General features: G+C 59.5%; 1 protein-coding gene across 1 annotated transcript; it reads left to right on the top strand.

Annotated features, from left to right (window-relative positions):
- The first annotated feature begins 981 nt into the window (after positions 1-981).
- BMP8A (bone morphogenetic protein 8a) lies at positions 982-14,382 on the top strand. The gene is made up of 7 exons (XM_075722095.1): positions 982-1,408; positions 9,045-9,237; positions 10,480-10,628; positions 11,389-11,583; positions 12,244-12,323; positions 12,734-12,844; positions 14,233-14,382. Exons 1-7 carry the CDS (start codon positions 982-984, stop codon positions 14,380-14,382), a joined length of 1,305 nt encoding a protein of 434 aa, XP_075578210.1.
- Positions 14,383-15,605: the final 1,223 nt, after the last annotated feature.

Raw genomic sequence — 15,605 nt, 5'->3', positions numbered from 1 at the left:
CCCCTGGGTTTGGGTGCCTATGAAGGTGAGCATCCCTGGGGATGGGTGCCCGTGGGTTTGGGTGCCTATGAAGGTGAGCATCCCTGGGGATGGGTGCCCGTGGGTTTGGGTGCCTATGAAGGTGAGCATCTCTAGGGATGGGTGTTCATGGGTTTGGGTGCCTATGAAGGGGAGCATCCCTAGGGATGGGTGTTCATGGGTTTGGGTGCCTATGAAGGGGAGCATCCCTAGGGATGGGTGTTCATGGGTTTGGGTGCCTATGAAGGGGAGCATCCCTAGGGATGGGTGTTCATGGGTTTGGCTGCCCACGAGGGTGAGCATCCCTAGGGGTGGGTGCCCATGGGTTTGGCTGCCTATGAGGGTGAGCATCCCTAGGAGTGTGTGCCTGTGATTTTTGACTGCCCATGAGGGTGAGCATCCCTAGGGATGGGTGCCCGTGGGTTTGTGTGCTTATGAAGGTGAGCATCCCCAGGGATGGGTGTTCATGGGTTTGGGTGCCCCTGGGTTTGTGTGCCTATGAAGGTGAGCATCCCCAGGGATGTGTGCCCGTGGGTTTGGGTGCCTATGAAGGTGAGCATCCCTGGGGATGGGTGCCCGTGGGTTTGGGTGCCTATGAAGGTGAGCATCCCTAGGGATGGGTGTTCATGGGTTTGGGTGCCTATGAAGGGGAGCATCCCTAGGGATGGGTGTTCATGGGTTTGGGTGCCTATGAAGGGGAGCATCCCCAGGGACAGCTGCCCGCGGGCTCGCGTGCCCAGCGACGCTCCCCGTTCCCCGGGGCCGCCGGGCGGGGGGGGCCGGGGCGTCCGGGAGCCGCGGCCGGGGCGGCGCCGCCGGCGGGACCGTCCCTTTCCCTCGCCCCGCCGGGGCGGGCCGGGGCCGGGGCCGGGGCCGGGGCCGGGGCCGTGCCCGTGCCCGGGGCCGCACCGCACCGCAGCGTGCGGGCGGCGGGCGGGGGGGGGCCGGGGCGGCGGCGGTGCCATGGGGCCGGGGCGCGGGGGGGCGGCGGGCCGGGCTCGGCTGGGGGCCCTGGCGCTGCTCTGGGCCGCGGCCGTGCTGTGCCAGCTGGGCAGCGGCAGCGTCCTCCGCCGCCGCCTCCACGCCGCCGGTTTCCTCCAGCGGCGGCTGAGCGGCGGCGAGCGGCGCGACGTGCAGCGGGAGATCCTGGCCGTGCTGGGGCTGCCCGGCCGGCCCCGGCCGCGGACCCCCGCCGCCGCCCGCGCCCCCGCCGCCGCCGCGCCGCTCTTCATGCTCGACCTCTACCACGCCGTGGCCGGCGAGGAGGAGGCGGAGGAGGAGGAGGAGGCGGCGGTGTCGCGGCCGGTGCTCACCGGGCTCAGCACCCAGAGCCCCCCGCCCGGCAGCGTCGTCAGCCGCGCCGACACCGTCGTCAGCCTCGTCAACATGGGTGAGCGGGGGACCGGGGCACCGGGGGGGGCCGGGGGCACCGGGGGGGGCCGGGGGCTCCGGTGGAGACCGGGGCTTGCAGGGGCACCGGGGGGACCGGGAGCACCAGTAAGAACCGGGGCTTGCAGGGGCACCGGGGGGACCGGGGCTGGCAGGGGGACCGGGGTTTGCAGCGGCACCAGTGGAGACCGGGGCGTGCGGGGGCACCGGGGGGAACCGGAGCGTGAGGGGGCACCGGTGGAGACCGGGGTTTGCAGGGGGACCGGGGTTTGCAGCGGCACCGGTGGAGACCGGGGCGTGCGGGGGCACCGGGGTTTGCGAGGGCACCCGTTGGGACCGGGGCTTGCAGGGGCACCGGGGGGGGACCGGGGGCACCGGTGGAGACCGGGGCTTGCAGGGGCACCGGGGGGACCGGGAGCACCAGTAAAAACCGGGGCTTGCAGGGGCACCGGGCGGGACCGGGGTTTGCGGGGGCACCGGTAGAGACCGGGGCTTGCAGGGGCACCGGGGGGGGACTGGGGGCACCGGTAGAGACCGGGGCTTGCAGGGGCACCGGGGGGGCACCGGGGGCACCGGTAGAGACCAGGGCTTGCAGGGGCACCGCGGGGGGACTGGCGGCACCGGTAGAGACCGGGGCTTGCAGGGGCACCGGGGGGGACCGGGGCGCACCGGCGCGACCGGAGCCTGCGTGGGGACCGGGGTTGCACGGGCAGGATCCAGACGGCTTGGGCAGGAGCGGAGGGACCGGGGCGCACGGACGGACCGGGGGGACCGGAGCAGAGCGGAGCAGGGCGCACGGGGCAGGACCGGGGGGTCCTGGGAGCACCGGGCGCGGAGGCGGCGGCCGGGCCCCGCACAGGGCAGCGCGCATCGCCCCGGGGCACCGGGGGGCACCGGGAGGTACCGGGGGGCACCGGGGAGCCGCGCATGGCGGGATGGGGAGCACCGGGGGGGTACCGGAGGGCACCGGGGCTGCGGCGGCCGCACCGTCGGGGCTGGGCACGGCACGGAGCCCCGCCGCCAGCCCAGCCCGGGGCTGCTGAACGGACCCCGACCCAAACCCCGCGGAGCAAACCTGGTCCCTGGCTGCGGGCAGGGGACCAGAGCTGTTGCACTGACAGCTCCAAGCATCCCTCGGTCCCGGGGCGCTTCCTCAGCGCATCCCCGCTGGGAAAAGCCTCTTTTGCCCGGAGCTGAGGTGGTAACAGGAGCAGAGCGGCTGTGAGGGACGCAGCGGCCATGGGGCTGCACTCTGGGTGCTGGGAGAGAGCCGCTGCGGTGCCTGGCAGGCTGCGCACAGCCTTGGCACGCAACCCAGCTCCACTTCAAGAACTGGAGATGGAGAGGGGGAAAGTCGTGCAGTGAGGGTGGGCTGAGGGCCGGCGGGCTGGCACCGAGCTGGGTCAAGCCGGTGAGCTTGTCCCCAAGTTGCCATGAACTTGGGCTGAAGTTGCAATGAGCTTGGGCTGCTTCCCCCGAACGCTGCGTGCGTCGTAACGCGGCGGAGGGAGGCTGGAAACCGCCGTGGGATGAGGGGGGCTCGTCCCGCTCCAGGGAGCCGCGTCGCCCACCCTGCGCGCCCCAATTCGGTAGGCACACGTGAACTGGTCGCGGAGCGAGCAGGGCGCGCGGGCAGGACAGCAGCTCTCGTGCCAGCAGCAGGGTGAACCGAATTACCCGCAGTGGGACACTGAATCACGGTTCAAAATAAAATCCTCAAGGTTGCTAATTATTGCTGGAATCCTGTCCAGCTGGTTACTGAGCAATGCCGGGCTCCGGCCGCCGTCCTATTTGCAGGCGGTTGCGTGAGCGGCAGCGAAAGCAGAGCTATTTCCAGCCACAAGCACTCAGGGTGCGAGGGGTCCCCCCCATGAGGGCAGGCACTGGGGTGGTCTGAACCCAGCAGGATGAACGGATCAGGCGTCCGGATACAGAGCTTTTTCCTTCCTCTGCTCGTTGCTTTAAGGGGTGTTTGGGTGTCCCTGTCCGGGCCAAGCACAGGGCTTTTGGGGAGAATTTTTGCAGGGGGCCGAGGTGCGGGGCAGGGGGTGTTGGTAAGCGCGGAGCAGTGTCCTGGCCCACGAGCCGCAGATGTGGCTGCTGTCCTGGGCTCGGGGCTACCTCCCCAGAGCAAGGCCGGGTTCGGCCGCTGCACCGTGGTGTGCCGAAGGGCATGCAGCGGGAAGGTGCCTCACCACGGCACCACCGAGGACCAGCCAGGGCCCCTTTGCTCCCCTGCACCCCTCCAGGCCCTGCACGGGGTCCCCCACAGCCAGTGGTCTGAGCATGGGGAGAAACCCTCCCCAGGGAGCCGGGGCAGGGAGGGGACCTGCACCCACGGGAGGAGGCATGGGTGAGGGAGGGCCATGGAGGCATCTCCCAAGTCCTCTCCATCCGTTCCTACCTTCCCTCTACCACGTGTGGGTGGCCAGGGAGCTCCCTGGGGCAGAGCCTGCTGTGCTGGGTGGTGGTCAGGGGGTGCCTGCAGGAGCAGGCACCCAGCACCCAGCTCCCACCCAGAGCCCACGGGGCTGTGGGGACTCAGCGTCCCAGGGAAGCCAGGACCGAGGGAGGCGGCGCTGGGGCACCGGGCACCAAGTCCCAGCTCCTTCAACACTCAAGACCACACAAACACCAAGAAGTGCTTTAAAATGGCCAGGTTTGATGCCAGCCAGGGTGGGATATTCGGGGGAGCTGCCTGGGAGGTGTTGGTGCTGGCGCAGGGGTGCTGGCGCAGGGGTGCTGGCACCACTCCTCTTCCCAGTGCTTCTGGAGCAGCCAGGAGAGTTGGGGAACACAGTTCCAGCCTTCAATTTGAATGGCTTTGATTTCTGCGGCTTCGTCAGCCCCTTCATGTTAATTAAATAAATTTTTGTGGGAGAAGGCTAGCTTTCATTTGCATGCATAATTTGCTGCACAATTACCCTGATGGGGCATGCAAATGGGGTAAGTCGGTGCTCCATTGGGCACTTGGACCTCTTTGCTCCCAGCCACCCCACGTAGCCCTGTGTGAGCCGGACCAGAGCGCGGCTCCCAGCGGCACACCTTTTTCCTGGGAAGGGGAAATGACAAAGCTCCCCGGTGCACAAACCCGGCCCGGTTTGGGCAGGCAGAGCGCCCTGCCTGCTGGCCTGGGGCCGGGGGCAGCGAGGGCCTCCAGGCGATGGGCGGCCACCGGGCACCTTCGCTTGGGTTTGGTGGTGATGGAGCCGCCCGTCCCGTCCCGCTCGCCGCCTCTCGGCGCGAAGATAAAACGCTTCATGTAAGCCGGACCCGTGCTATTTCTGTGTGCTAACTGAAGGAGTCAGGTGGGTTGTATTTTTAAGCCTGGGGTAAGGATGGGCTTTGAGATTTCTTCTCGGCCGGGGCTGAGCCACCGGCTGAGTCACGGTTACGCGCAGGGTATAATCACGGAGCAGAGAGGTTTGTAACGGGAAGGCGAGGAGGAGGAGGAGGCTTGCAGTGCTGCAGCGTGCCCGAGCCCCCCGCGACCGCCCGTCGGCACCACGACACACACGTCCTCCCTTTCCCACCCCGGCATCCGCCGTTGCCCTGGGATGTGGCCAGACATCCCCCCGCGGCTGTTTCGGATGGAGCAGTGAGGCAGCTCTGCCCGCAGCCGGACATCTTTCTGGCAAACCTTGGCTTCACCGGATTTGCTTCCCGGGGAGCGCTGGGGGAGGAAGGCCGGGCAGCACTCGCTGCCGCCTTTGCAAAAATAGATGCAGTGCCCCGGGCGCTGCGAGGAGCCATTAGCGTGGGGTGGGAGCTCACAGCAACCTCTTTAATTTAGCCAGGGAGTTGGGGTGTGCTGCTCTGCGCCCCGCGCTGGCAGAGCATCGCCCGCTGCCGGCCTCGGTGCCCATGAGGGTGCTCACCCTCACCCCCACACAATTACCACCGAAATCCAACTGCTGGCAGCAGCCGGGCCAGGATTTTCCCACTCCTGACCTCATTTTGCGGTCGTTTGTGCCCCCTCCTCTGGGCATCCTCAGCGGCTCCGCCAGGAAACCCGGCGCAGCCGAGGGACGCGCGGCAGCATTTTCCGGCAGCGCGGGACGAGCCCGTGCAGAGGTGTTGGTTCTCTGTATGCACCCGCCGTACGTGTTTTAAATGGGAAAAGCTTTGCAAATAAAATCCCCTGGGGTGCACCTGCGACGCCGTGCTCTGGGCTGGCTGTTTGCAGGGCTGGGGGAGCCGGGGGGGTGCAAGCGGGGCCAAGGCCACCCCAAGGCTGGGGGTGCCCAGTGCCGAGCTCCGTGTCCTGCAGCTCCCGATATTCACCTTGGGAGGATGGAGGAAGCACTCTGGGACAAAGTGGGAGCCTGGCAGAGGCTTGGCTGCGTTTTGCAGCGCTTGGGATAACTCCTAAATCTCTCCCCGCTTCGGAAAGCCTCCGGAGCTTATTTTTTCCTGCCTGCAAGTGAAGGATCACATCTTTCTTGCATCTCCTTTAAACCTATTTTAGGATTCAGAACACTTGATGTGGTTGAATATCCTGGCATTTCCTTTTAATTTAGTGTCTGAAATGATCATGGGGACCATTGGGAGCAGCCAGGACCAGTAATTACGACTGAAACAGAGAAAGTTTACAATGAAAAAGTGCAGCTAAAAATAACCTGGGGAGCAGGACGAAGGGCAGGCAGCCCCGTCGCCCCATCTCTGGGAAGAGCTCGGGAGCGCGCTGGGGCTGGGAGACCCAGCGGGGCTCAGCCCAGCTGGAGCTGGGCATCCCCCGCCAGCGGTTGCATGGCCCCACAGCCATTTATATATGTGTATAATATTTTTTTATTATTATTTGTTTTGGGGGTGGTGGGAGCACACGGCATAGTTGTGGTATTCAGCTTTGGGGAAAGATGCAGCAGTTCTTAGGGGGGCAAGACAGCAAATGCCAAAGGAGGGGGCAAGGAGAGCAAAGAGCTTGGGTTGGGTTTTTTTAGTGTGTCTCATCCGCAATCCGGATAATCCGCCCACAGATAATTGAGGGTTGGCGGTGAGGCTGAGTCAACCCGCCTCGAATCAATAGCAGGTTCCCAGGCGCGACGGGCTCCCGGCCGGCCGGGGAGGGGCCATTGCCTGCACCCCCCAAGCACCAGCGGCATTTTAGCACCCACTTTTCTGCCCGGACAAAGGGCATTGGGTGCTTTTGGGATGCACCATGCGCTCCCTCACTGCATGGTCGTAATTTTGCAGCCATTTACAATTTTGCCAGAAAACACAGTGGTATTAATTCTCCCCCAACCTGTTGATCATCGCCCAGGTTGCTGTTCGCTAAATGCCGTGCAGCCGGTCCCATCCCCATCGCCCTCCTCTGCCGCGCTGACCCCGTGTCGGCACAGGAGAGGATGCTTCACCCTTGGTCCTGCCCTTCCGAGGGGGTTCCCTCTTCTGCTCCACAAAATGGGGGAGAAAGCAGGGATCCCTCCCGGTCTCTCATCCCAAATTCTAGGCAGCTTGCTATTAAGTCCAGCTCATTTGGTTCATCAAGGTGCACAGCTAATCGCGGTCTCCTCTAGCTTTTCTCAACCCTCTCCCCCAGCTCACCCCGCTCCGCCTTTGGCCCCGCTCTCCTCCATCACCTCTGCAGCGTACGGATGCAAAGATTTCATAACAAACTGCTGCTTTAGCAAGGGTTTTCATCCTTCTCCGGGACCGAAAATCACCCCGGGGGCTTTTTCTGTGTCGCTGGGTCCCTGCGACATCCTTGGCTGTGCCACAAAACTCCCCCTGCCCTTCCCTGGCTCCACCCAAGCGGTACCGCAGCATCGCTTTGCCAAAGGCACTCGGCCCGTGAAGATCCTGGTGATTTCTGAGCCGGTGTTTAGTCTGGTTGGGTCTTGCCTGATGCCAGGGAGCAAAGGGGTGACCCATGAAATACCTGGGTGACCAAAAATACCCCAGGGGACACCACTTTGTACCTGGCTGTCCCCTGGACCGACCGTAGGACCTCTCGCTGGGGGCTTATCAATGAAAAAAAAAAAGAAAAAAAAAAAAAAAGAGGGGATTCCTCGGGTTGTGTTTTGGGAGGATTTAAGGCTTTTCCAAGAGCCATGAGGTATCGACAGCCTCAGCAGCATCTTTAATGTCCCGGGAGCGCTTTAGCATCAGCGATGGGGCAGTGGAAGACATGGAAATGCAGCAAAGGGCCGGGAGCCCCCGAGGGGCTGCAGTGGGGTCGGGGGGGCCGGTGTCCCCCCGGAGCGGGTGCGCGGGCCAGATCCGGCTCCCCGCAGCATCCCCCTGCCCGCAGCTGGCCGCCGGCCGGGCAGCCTCGCGCCGGAGCAGGAAGCGCTCTCCGCATCCGCCCCTGCCCGCCTGGCCCCGGGCTTTTTTTATAACATAGCTTGTGGTGAGCCCAGTAGCTGGAGGGAATGTGGGTTGGTTTTTTTTTTTTTTTTTTTTAAAAAAAAGAAGGGAAAAAAATAAATTAAAAAAAAAAAAAAATCCATGGATGCATAATTAAAAATCTCAGCATTTGGTTTGGAGAGCTGCACCACGCTGCTCCCCCTGTATAAACGGGGATGGCAACTTTATGGTGTATTAAATTTGGACTGTTTTGGGTCGTGTGTCGTGTCCCCCCCCCCCCCCCCCCCCTCAAAAATCAGTTAAAAATTGCATTTAACACATGCATTTTTATTTATTTAATTATTTGTTTGTTTTATTTTTAAAAGTAAGCGCTGGGTTAGGTCTGTTACATCGCTTTTGTGCCTGAAGCAAGAGGAGCTTTAATCACTTTAATTATATTCAGTCATGGCAGCCTGGAATATTTTTAAAGAACAATTTGAAGAAAATAATTACATATTAGAGAAACTGTGTGGGGCTGCGTTACTGTAAAGACAGACGGCAGTTTTTTTCTTTATGGACTTAATAAAAAAAAAAAAAATATCACCAGTTTTTTCCTTTCCCACCATGCACTAGATTTCTGCAGAAACTCGGTATTTTCAGTACAAAGCGAGGTTTTCTTTTTACAGAGCGGTGACCTGGCAATCCCCCGCCCGGTCTCCCGTAGGCTGAAAATCTTTACATTTCAGCAGCCCAAAACCTGCAGGGAGAGGGGACCTGAGACGCCCAGCGATGGCCCCGGCGAGCCCCGGGCTGTGCGGATTTTTGTCCGCCGAGCACCTGCTGCCAGAAAAATCTTGCAAAAACCCCAATTCCTGCTGCAGACGGTCCCGCCGACCCCCAAAGCTTGGCATTTGGGGTTTTTCAGCCTTTGGAGAAGTGCAAAGGGCTGCAGCCCCTAAGCGTGGGGGCAGCTTCTCTGTGCGCCCGCCATAGCCAAGCCTTCGTGCTTTTTTTTTTTTTTTTTTTTTTTTTTTTTTTTTTTTAAATTAATAATAAAGAGGGGTGGGAGGCTGGTGGGTTTACAGCAGAATAAAGTCGGGGGGGGATTGTGCAAAAATGGGGAAGCTGCATCAAGATTAAAACTCTTGGGAGAGGAGAGATGGGAATTTGCAGCAGCAGCCAAGAGCTCAGCGGGGCGAGTGGCCCGGAGCCAGCGGGGTTTGTCCCCAAATCGGGGGCAAATGGGGTCGGTGGGACTCGGAGGGGGGCTGCAGGCTCTGATCAGCCCGTCAGGGAGGCCGGCGGCACGGTGAGGGCCCGGCACAGCCCTCCCTGAGCCCTTTGCTCCGCAGTCGAGCAGGACCGGGACATCTTCTCGCCAAAGCCGTACTGGAAGGAGTTCAGATTTGACCTGACCCAGGTGCCCACGGGCGAGTCGGTGACGGCCGCCGAGTTTCGCATCTACAAGGCGCGGGGTGTCACCCGCCATGCCAACAACACCCTCCACGTCAGCATCTACGAGATCGCCGCCGAGCACTCCAATAGGTGACGGGGCCAGGGATGGGGAGGGAGACAGGGATGGGGATGAGGAGGGAGACATAGAATCATAGAACCGTCGCATCCTTTAGGTTGGAAAAGCCTTTTAAGATCATTCAGTCCAACCATTAGCCTGACACTATGTCGGGGTTCAGCCCCAGGCAGCGGCTCAGCACCACGCAGCCATCGCTCACTGCCCCTACCCCGATGGGATGGGGGAGAGAATCGGAGGAGTGAGAGTGAGAAAAACTCCTGGGGTGAGATAAGAACAGTTTAATAATTGAAATAAGGTAAAATAGTAATGCTAATAGTAACAGTATAATAATGATAATAATAATAATGATATCCAAAGCAAGTGATGCACAATGCAATTGCTCACCACCCGCCGACCGATGCCCAGCCAGTTCCCGAGCAGCGATCGCTGCTCCCCGGCCAACCCCCCCAGTTTCCATACTGCCCATGATGCCGTATGGTATGGAATGGCCCTTGGGCCAGTTGGGATCAACTCTTCTGGCTGTGCCCCCTCCCAGTTTCTTGTGCACCTGGCAGAGCATGGGAAGCTGAAAAGTCCTTGCCTGGCATAAGCAGCACTGAGCAACAACTAAACCATCAGTGTGTTATCAGCATTCTTCTCCTACTAAATCCAAAACACAGCACTATGCCTGCTGCTAGGAAGAAAATTAACTCTATCCCAGCTGAAACCAGGACACACTACCAAGTCCACCACTAAACCAATTAAGGGGAGAGTAGTCATTTCGTGTTTCCTGGCTTGGTGGCTGGATTATTTATAATGAAAGTAAAAACTAGGAATCATTAAGGTTGGAAAGGATCTCTAAGATCATCAGTCCAACCATCACCCCAACCCCACATGGGATGGGGATGAAGATGGGGACGGGGCCCCGGTGAGCACCAGCCCCGGCACTTTCCCTTCCCACCACCATGCAAACGCCGAGGGAAGCAGCTCCGCCGCAGCCCGCTGTTCCCACGCTTCCCCACCGGGCAATGGCACACCCCGGCTTTTTGGCTGGGGCGGGGAGGGTGCTTTTCCCAGGGCAGCTGCCAGGGTGCCGGCATCATGTGTGGGGCAGCCAGAGGCACTGGGAGCCGCCGTCCTGACCCTGCTGTGCCGGGACCTGTACGGACACAGGCACCGAGGGCTCATTTCCGTGAATTATCGCTGGTGCTGGTGCCCTTTGGGTACTATTACTCACCTGCGCGGGTTCTTTTTTTTTTTTTCCCCCATTTCCACAGGGAGTCTGACCTGTTCCTGCTGGATGTCCAGGACCTGCGTGCTGGGACTGAGGGCTGGCTGGTATTTGACGTCACGGCCGCCAGCAACCACTGGTTAGTGGATCGGAAATACAACCTGGGGCTGCGGCTCTACGTGGAGACGGATGACGGTAAGCCTGCCCAGCCCACCGGCAGCATTTGGGGCCAAATCCCCAGGAGCTGGAGCCCTCTCATCTCCCCTCTTGGTGCCATGGCAGGCAGCGGTGGGCGTTTTGTCTCGCTGCGATTTTAAATTTCCAGCTGTGATGGAGAGCGCACTCCCTGACCCCGGCGGCACTGGGGCTGCAGGGCTTGCCTGATAGCAAAGCCTCCCGAAGGCGTTGGCGCTAATGGGGTTCCTGGTGCGGGCTGGAGTAACCCCATTAGCACTTAATGAACTCCTTACCTGGAGGGTCCTCTGTGTGTGTGCCGCAGGATTAACCCTCTTTTCACCAAGGGGTCAAATCTGCTCAAAAGTGCTTTTTGCAGGTGCGCAGGCACGCAGACAGCATCTCTGCTCCCACGTAGGGAGAAATCGCAGCCGTTGATGCCCCAGCCATCCCCTGAGCTTTCCTCCCCAGAGACGAAGGGGAAAAGAAAATCAGTTGCTTGGGTGTCACTTGGTTTTTTCTTCCTGAATCACTTTACGTGACCATCGCGTGGTGCTGGCCGCGCAGGATGAGGCTGTACCACCTCTGTGAGCAGCTCATTGTGCACCCGCCCGGCGCGGGGGCAACAGCAGAGCAGGAGCCCCCGGGGAGGGGTCCGGCCACTCGGGATGCCGAAACCACAGCTCTCTGCTGCAAATGTCCTTCTGTAGTTTTTCCCTCTTTGCTTTAACCAAATGAGTTCATTCTGAGAGCAAACCGGCGCGTGGTCCCGTCCCTGCAGGACACAGCGTCGACCCGGGCTCGGCGGGGCTGCTGGGGCGCCGGGGGCCCCGCTCCAAGCAGCCCTTCATGGTGACATTTTTCCGGGCGAGCCCCAGCCCCGCGCGCGTTACGCGGGCGGCCAAGCCCCCGCGGAGGAAGCAGCCCAAGAAGACAAACGACCTGCCACATCCAAACAAGCTGCCGGGAATTTTTGGTAAGAATCTGCGGAGCAAGAAGTGGTCCCGATCAAAAAAAAAAAAAATATGGGCTCTGCTGTTGCCACGATCGAGGGACCTTTTGTTAGTGCCTTGCCTTGCAAGGAATCCCAATTTTGGCCCAGAAATGCAGCCCAGGGAGCAGAGCTGGGAGCTCTGGGTTTTTAGGACTGGGGTGGTTTGCAGTTCAGGAGGTGCAGTGGGTCTGGGGCAGGTGCCCTTGAAGGGACAGTGTTTCATGGCATTCTTGGGATACCGGAATATTGGACTTTTTTTGCATCATTGCCCTTGGTTTTGAAGCCGCCCTGGGAGGGCATCACCCCAGGAGGGTGTCACAGCCCTGGGAAGCTGCTCGGGCAGGAGGGGAGCAAGGAGCCCCAGCAATCCCGAACTCATTTAGCTTGGGAAACCCTCAGAGCCAACACTGCCATGAGCAGAACTGGGATTTAGCCCTTCCCAGGCTGAATCCCCTCATCCCGATGTTGGAGAAGCAATAAATTTGAGGCTGGTCTGAAGCTTCTTTTCCCTTTGTGCAACTGCGGAAGCTCCTCTTCTGGACGAACCCCCATCGTACGGGCTGTTCAGTGCCCCCCCGAGCAGGGGTGGCTGCAGCCGGGGTGGTGGGGATGCTGACACCGCCTGTCCCCCTTCTCCCGCAGACGATGTCCACGCTGCGGACGGGCGGCAGGTCTGTCGGCGCCACGAGCTCTACGTCAGCTTTCAGGACCTCGGCTGGCTGGTACTTGTCTACTGGGAGAAGTAATTGCAAAAAAAAAAAAAAAAAAAAAAAAACCACCCCAAAATCCATCCTCCTCTCCCCGGGGTCCCTCCCAGCCCGGCTCCTCCTGCCCATAAAGTGGTCTGCAGCCGTGCGAGCAGTGCAGGGGAGCTGGGAGCCGCTGCAGCCCCATCCCGGGAGCTGGGAAGGCAAACATGAACTGCCACAACCCCAAACCCCACTGGTGACCCCAAACAACTCATGGCCCAGTCAAAAAAAAATCAAAATAAACCCTTGCTGCTGGCATGGCCACCCGGGGAGGAGCCGGCTGGGTTGTTTTTGCAGGTGGGGAATGGATGAAGGGGCACAGAAAGGGTGAAGCCCATGGCGTAACTGGTGTAAACCTTTTTTTTTTTTTTTTTTTTTTTCAGGACTGGGTGATCGCCCCGCAGGGGTACTCAGCCTACTACTGCGAGGGGGAATGCGCCTTCCCCCTGGACTCCTGCATGAACGCCACCAACCACGCCATCCTGCAGTCCCTGGTCAGTGCAACCCGCAACGGCAGCCCCGGGGGGGATGCTGAGGGCGCCGTCGGAGCCCGGCGAGTCCCTGCGGAGGGCTGGATTTGGGGCTGGGCGCACCTGCGTTTGAGAGTGTTTAGGTCGGAAGGTGCAGTTTAGCTCCATAAAGCATCGGCGGGTGGGCGCGCAGCTGGGTGGGCGCTCCCGTCAGCTGGCGGGCGAGGGCGTCGCGTCGCCCGCGCATCCTCCTCGCCAGCCGTGCGCGGGGGTTTCGGCCGAGGCCCCACGAAGCACCGCTGTGGCTCAGCGCCCAAACGTTGGGCTCAGCATATTCTAAGCAGGAAGGCTTTAATGCCCCGGGTTTTTTTTTTTCCCCTCAAACCCACCCCGCATCCCAGCCGGTGCTTTAATTTCTGGAATTTCCTGCCCCGTGAGTGTTTGATTTCCCAATGGCAGAGTCACACCGGCTCCGGTGTTCGCGGTTAATTACAGGGAGCGCCGAGACCTTGGCCGAGCCTTTGAAGGTGTTGCCTGGTGGGGTTTAATTTTTGCATTGACAAAGCTGCCAGAGGCCCTGTCCAGGGCTAGGCACGATCCTGGCAGCGGCAGGGAGGGGTCCCCTTCCCCCCCTACACCCACCCATCACCCCTAAACCCAACGCTCTTCCCAAAACGGATCCGTTTGGGCAGGATGTGAATCACCTGGCGCCCGGATCCGACCCTTCTGGGAAGCGCTGGGGCAAACACGGCCGGGAAGCCATGCCAGCCCCAGCTGGTGCTGCAAATAGCAGGGTTTGACAGCAAAAACACCAGACTTCCGAACTAGGAGAGCTCGGCTGCCCCTGCAATAAATTAATCGCATATGTTGGGTAAAGCCGGCGAGGGCTGCATGCATCTGGCAGCCTGTGAACCTCCCAGCTTACGTGGTATGCCCAGTTTCTGGGGTAACGTGTGTCCTGAGCAGGGGATGAAGGAGCCGAAGGCGAGTTGTGTTCAGAAAGGTGTTGCGTGCTTGAAGATTTTAGCGCGATCTGTTAAATTTGGGGCGGCACTGAGCCCTGAAGGAGAAACTCTATTGCAACAGCATCCAGCACCCCCCACCCACGCAGGAGTGAGACTCACGCTGCCCTGATTTATTTTTTTTTAGCCATTTGGCTATTTACAGCGAGAAAAGTGCCCAGAAATCCCTAATTAATGAAGGGACTGCCCGGCCCACGCAATGCCACAAGCCCCGATCCAATATAAACTGCAGCAAGGACTGCCCAGAGTTTAGAATAAATATTTTTGCAAAAAGCTGGAAATAATCGCCCTATTCACCCAGGCTTTTTGCAGTTAAGAACCAGTTTGATGCTTTTTCTTCTGCCCGGAGCCGTGTTCACTGGCGCTCACAGGCTCCATCCACCCCCCCAGGTCCACCTGATGAAGCCCGAGGCCGTGCCCAAGGCGTGCTGTGCCCCCACGAAGCTCAGTGCCACCTCCGTCCTCTACTACGACAGCAACAACAACGTCATCCTCAAAAAGCACCGCAACATGGTGGTGAAATCGTGCGGCTGCCACTGACGGCCGGGTCCCATCCCATCCCTGCCAGAGCAATGCGACACTGGGAGTCTGCTGCGAGCATGGAAGAGGAGTTTCAGGGGCTGCATCATAGCAAAGTCCGTTAATAACAATAAATAATAATAAATCCCTCCCACCCCTTCCTAGAAGTGGATGTAAATAATATAAAACTTTTATTCTCTTACTACACTTAATGAGACACATACATATATATACGTATATAGAGAGAGAGAGACGAAAGAGAGGATTTGTGGCTGGTTACGTGTCCGTTTTGTTCGTGGCTGATGCATTTTCCCCCGCGCTGCTGGCTCACAGGCTGCTGCAGTCTCTGGTGTTCACGGCGGCAGTTTGGGCTGCAGGGTGGTTGGCACAAGGGAGGCAGCATCCGAGTCGCTCCGGGATGGAGCTGTTTGTAGCCCTGTGTGCCTCACTCACCCACCTCTAACCAGCGCTTTTAATTCCCTTAATGAAAACACCGTCAGCCAATTAAGTAGCTGGCTGACTAACCGGTTCCTGTTTACTCAAAGGTCACGAAAACTCAGCCAGTTGGGAAAAAAAGAAAAAAAATATCCATATTGAGCTACGACACTGTTATAAAATAAACGCCTAGTTTGGAAAGTAAAGACTTAGTTTCTCTTGCTGTTTGTTTTTTAATAAATGTCACAGGACAGCAGCGCTCTGTTCGGCAGATGGGATTTCGCAATGAAAAAAATACTGCGGATCAGCTAAAATTGTACCTATTTGCTTGAAAATGAGCCCTGCCAAAGCGCTGTGATGTGAGGTTTAGGTCAGGCTGCGTCTCCCTGGCTGGGATAGCGGCTGCACTCGCTGGTGGATGCTTCCCATGGGCTCAGGACAGGGCTGTGACCACACCAGCTTCCCTGTGCTATTTGCACAATTAAGTTATTTATTTGCTCTGATTTTAAAAGGGAACGGCCTGGCCTGACTCTCAGCTCGGGTACCCGGGGAACCTTGCGTCACTGAACAAATAACGAATGTGGCTTAGCCAAACGCAAAGTAAAAAATCCCAGTAAACCCACCAAAATAAGAAAGATCTGCTCCCTGCCAACACCCGGCTTCCCGAGGAAAGGTCTCGCCTCTTTGGAAAGATTTCATCTGCCAACTAATTCCACATGAAATCCAGCTCAGGGTGCGATCGCAGCTCTGTGCGACGTGGTACCTTCTGCAGACAGAGAGCCCGAGGCTTCCACCGACTCCCTCCATCA

The sequence above is a fragment of the Pelecanus crispus genome, chromosome 16 (assembly GCF_030463565.1).
Source record: "Pelecanus crispus isolate bPelCri1 chromosome 16, bPelCri1.pri, whole genome shotgun sequence".
Taxonomy (NCBI): Eukaryota; Metazoa; Chordata; class Aves; order Pelecaniformes; family Pelecanidae; genus Pelecanus; species Pelecanus crispus.
The sequence above is the reverse complement of the archived record's forward strand: the minus strand, read 5'-3'. Positions and strand labels throughout refer to the sequence as shown.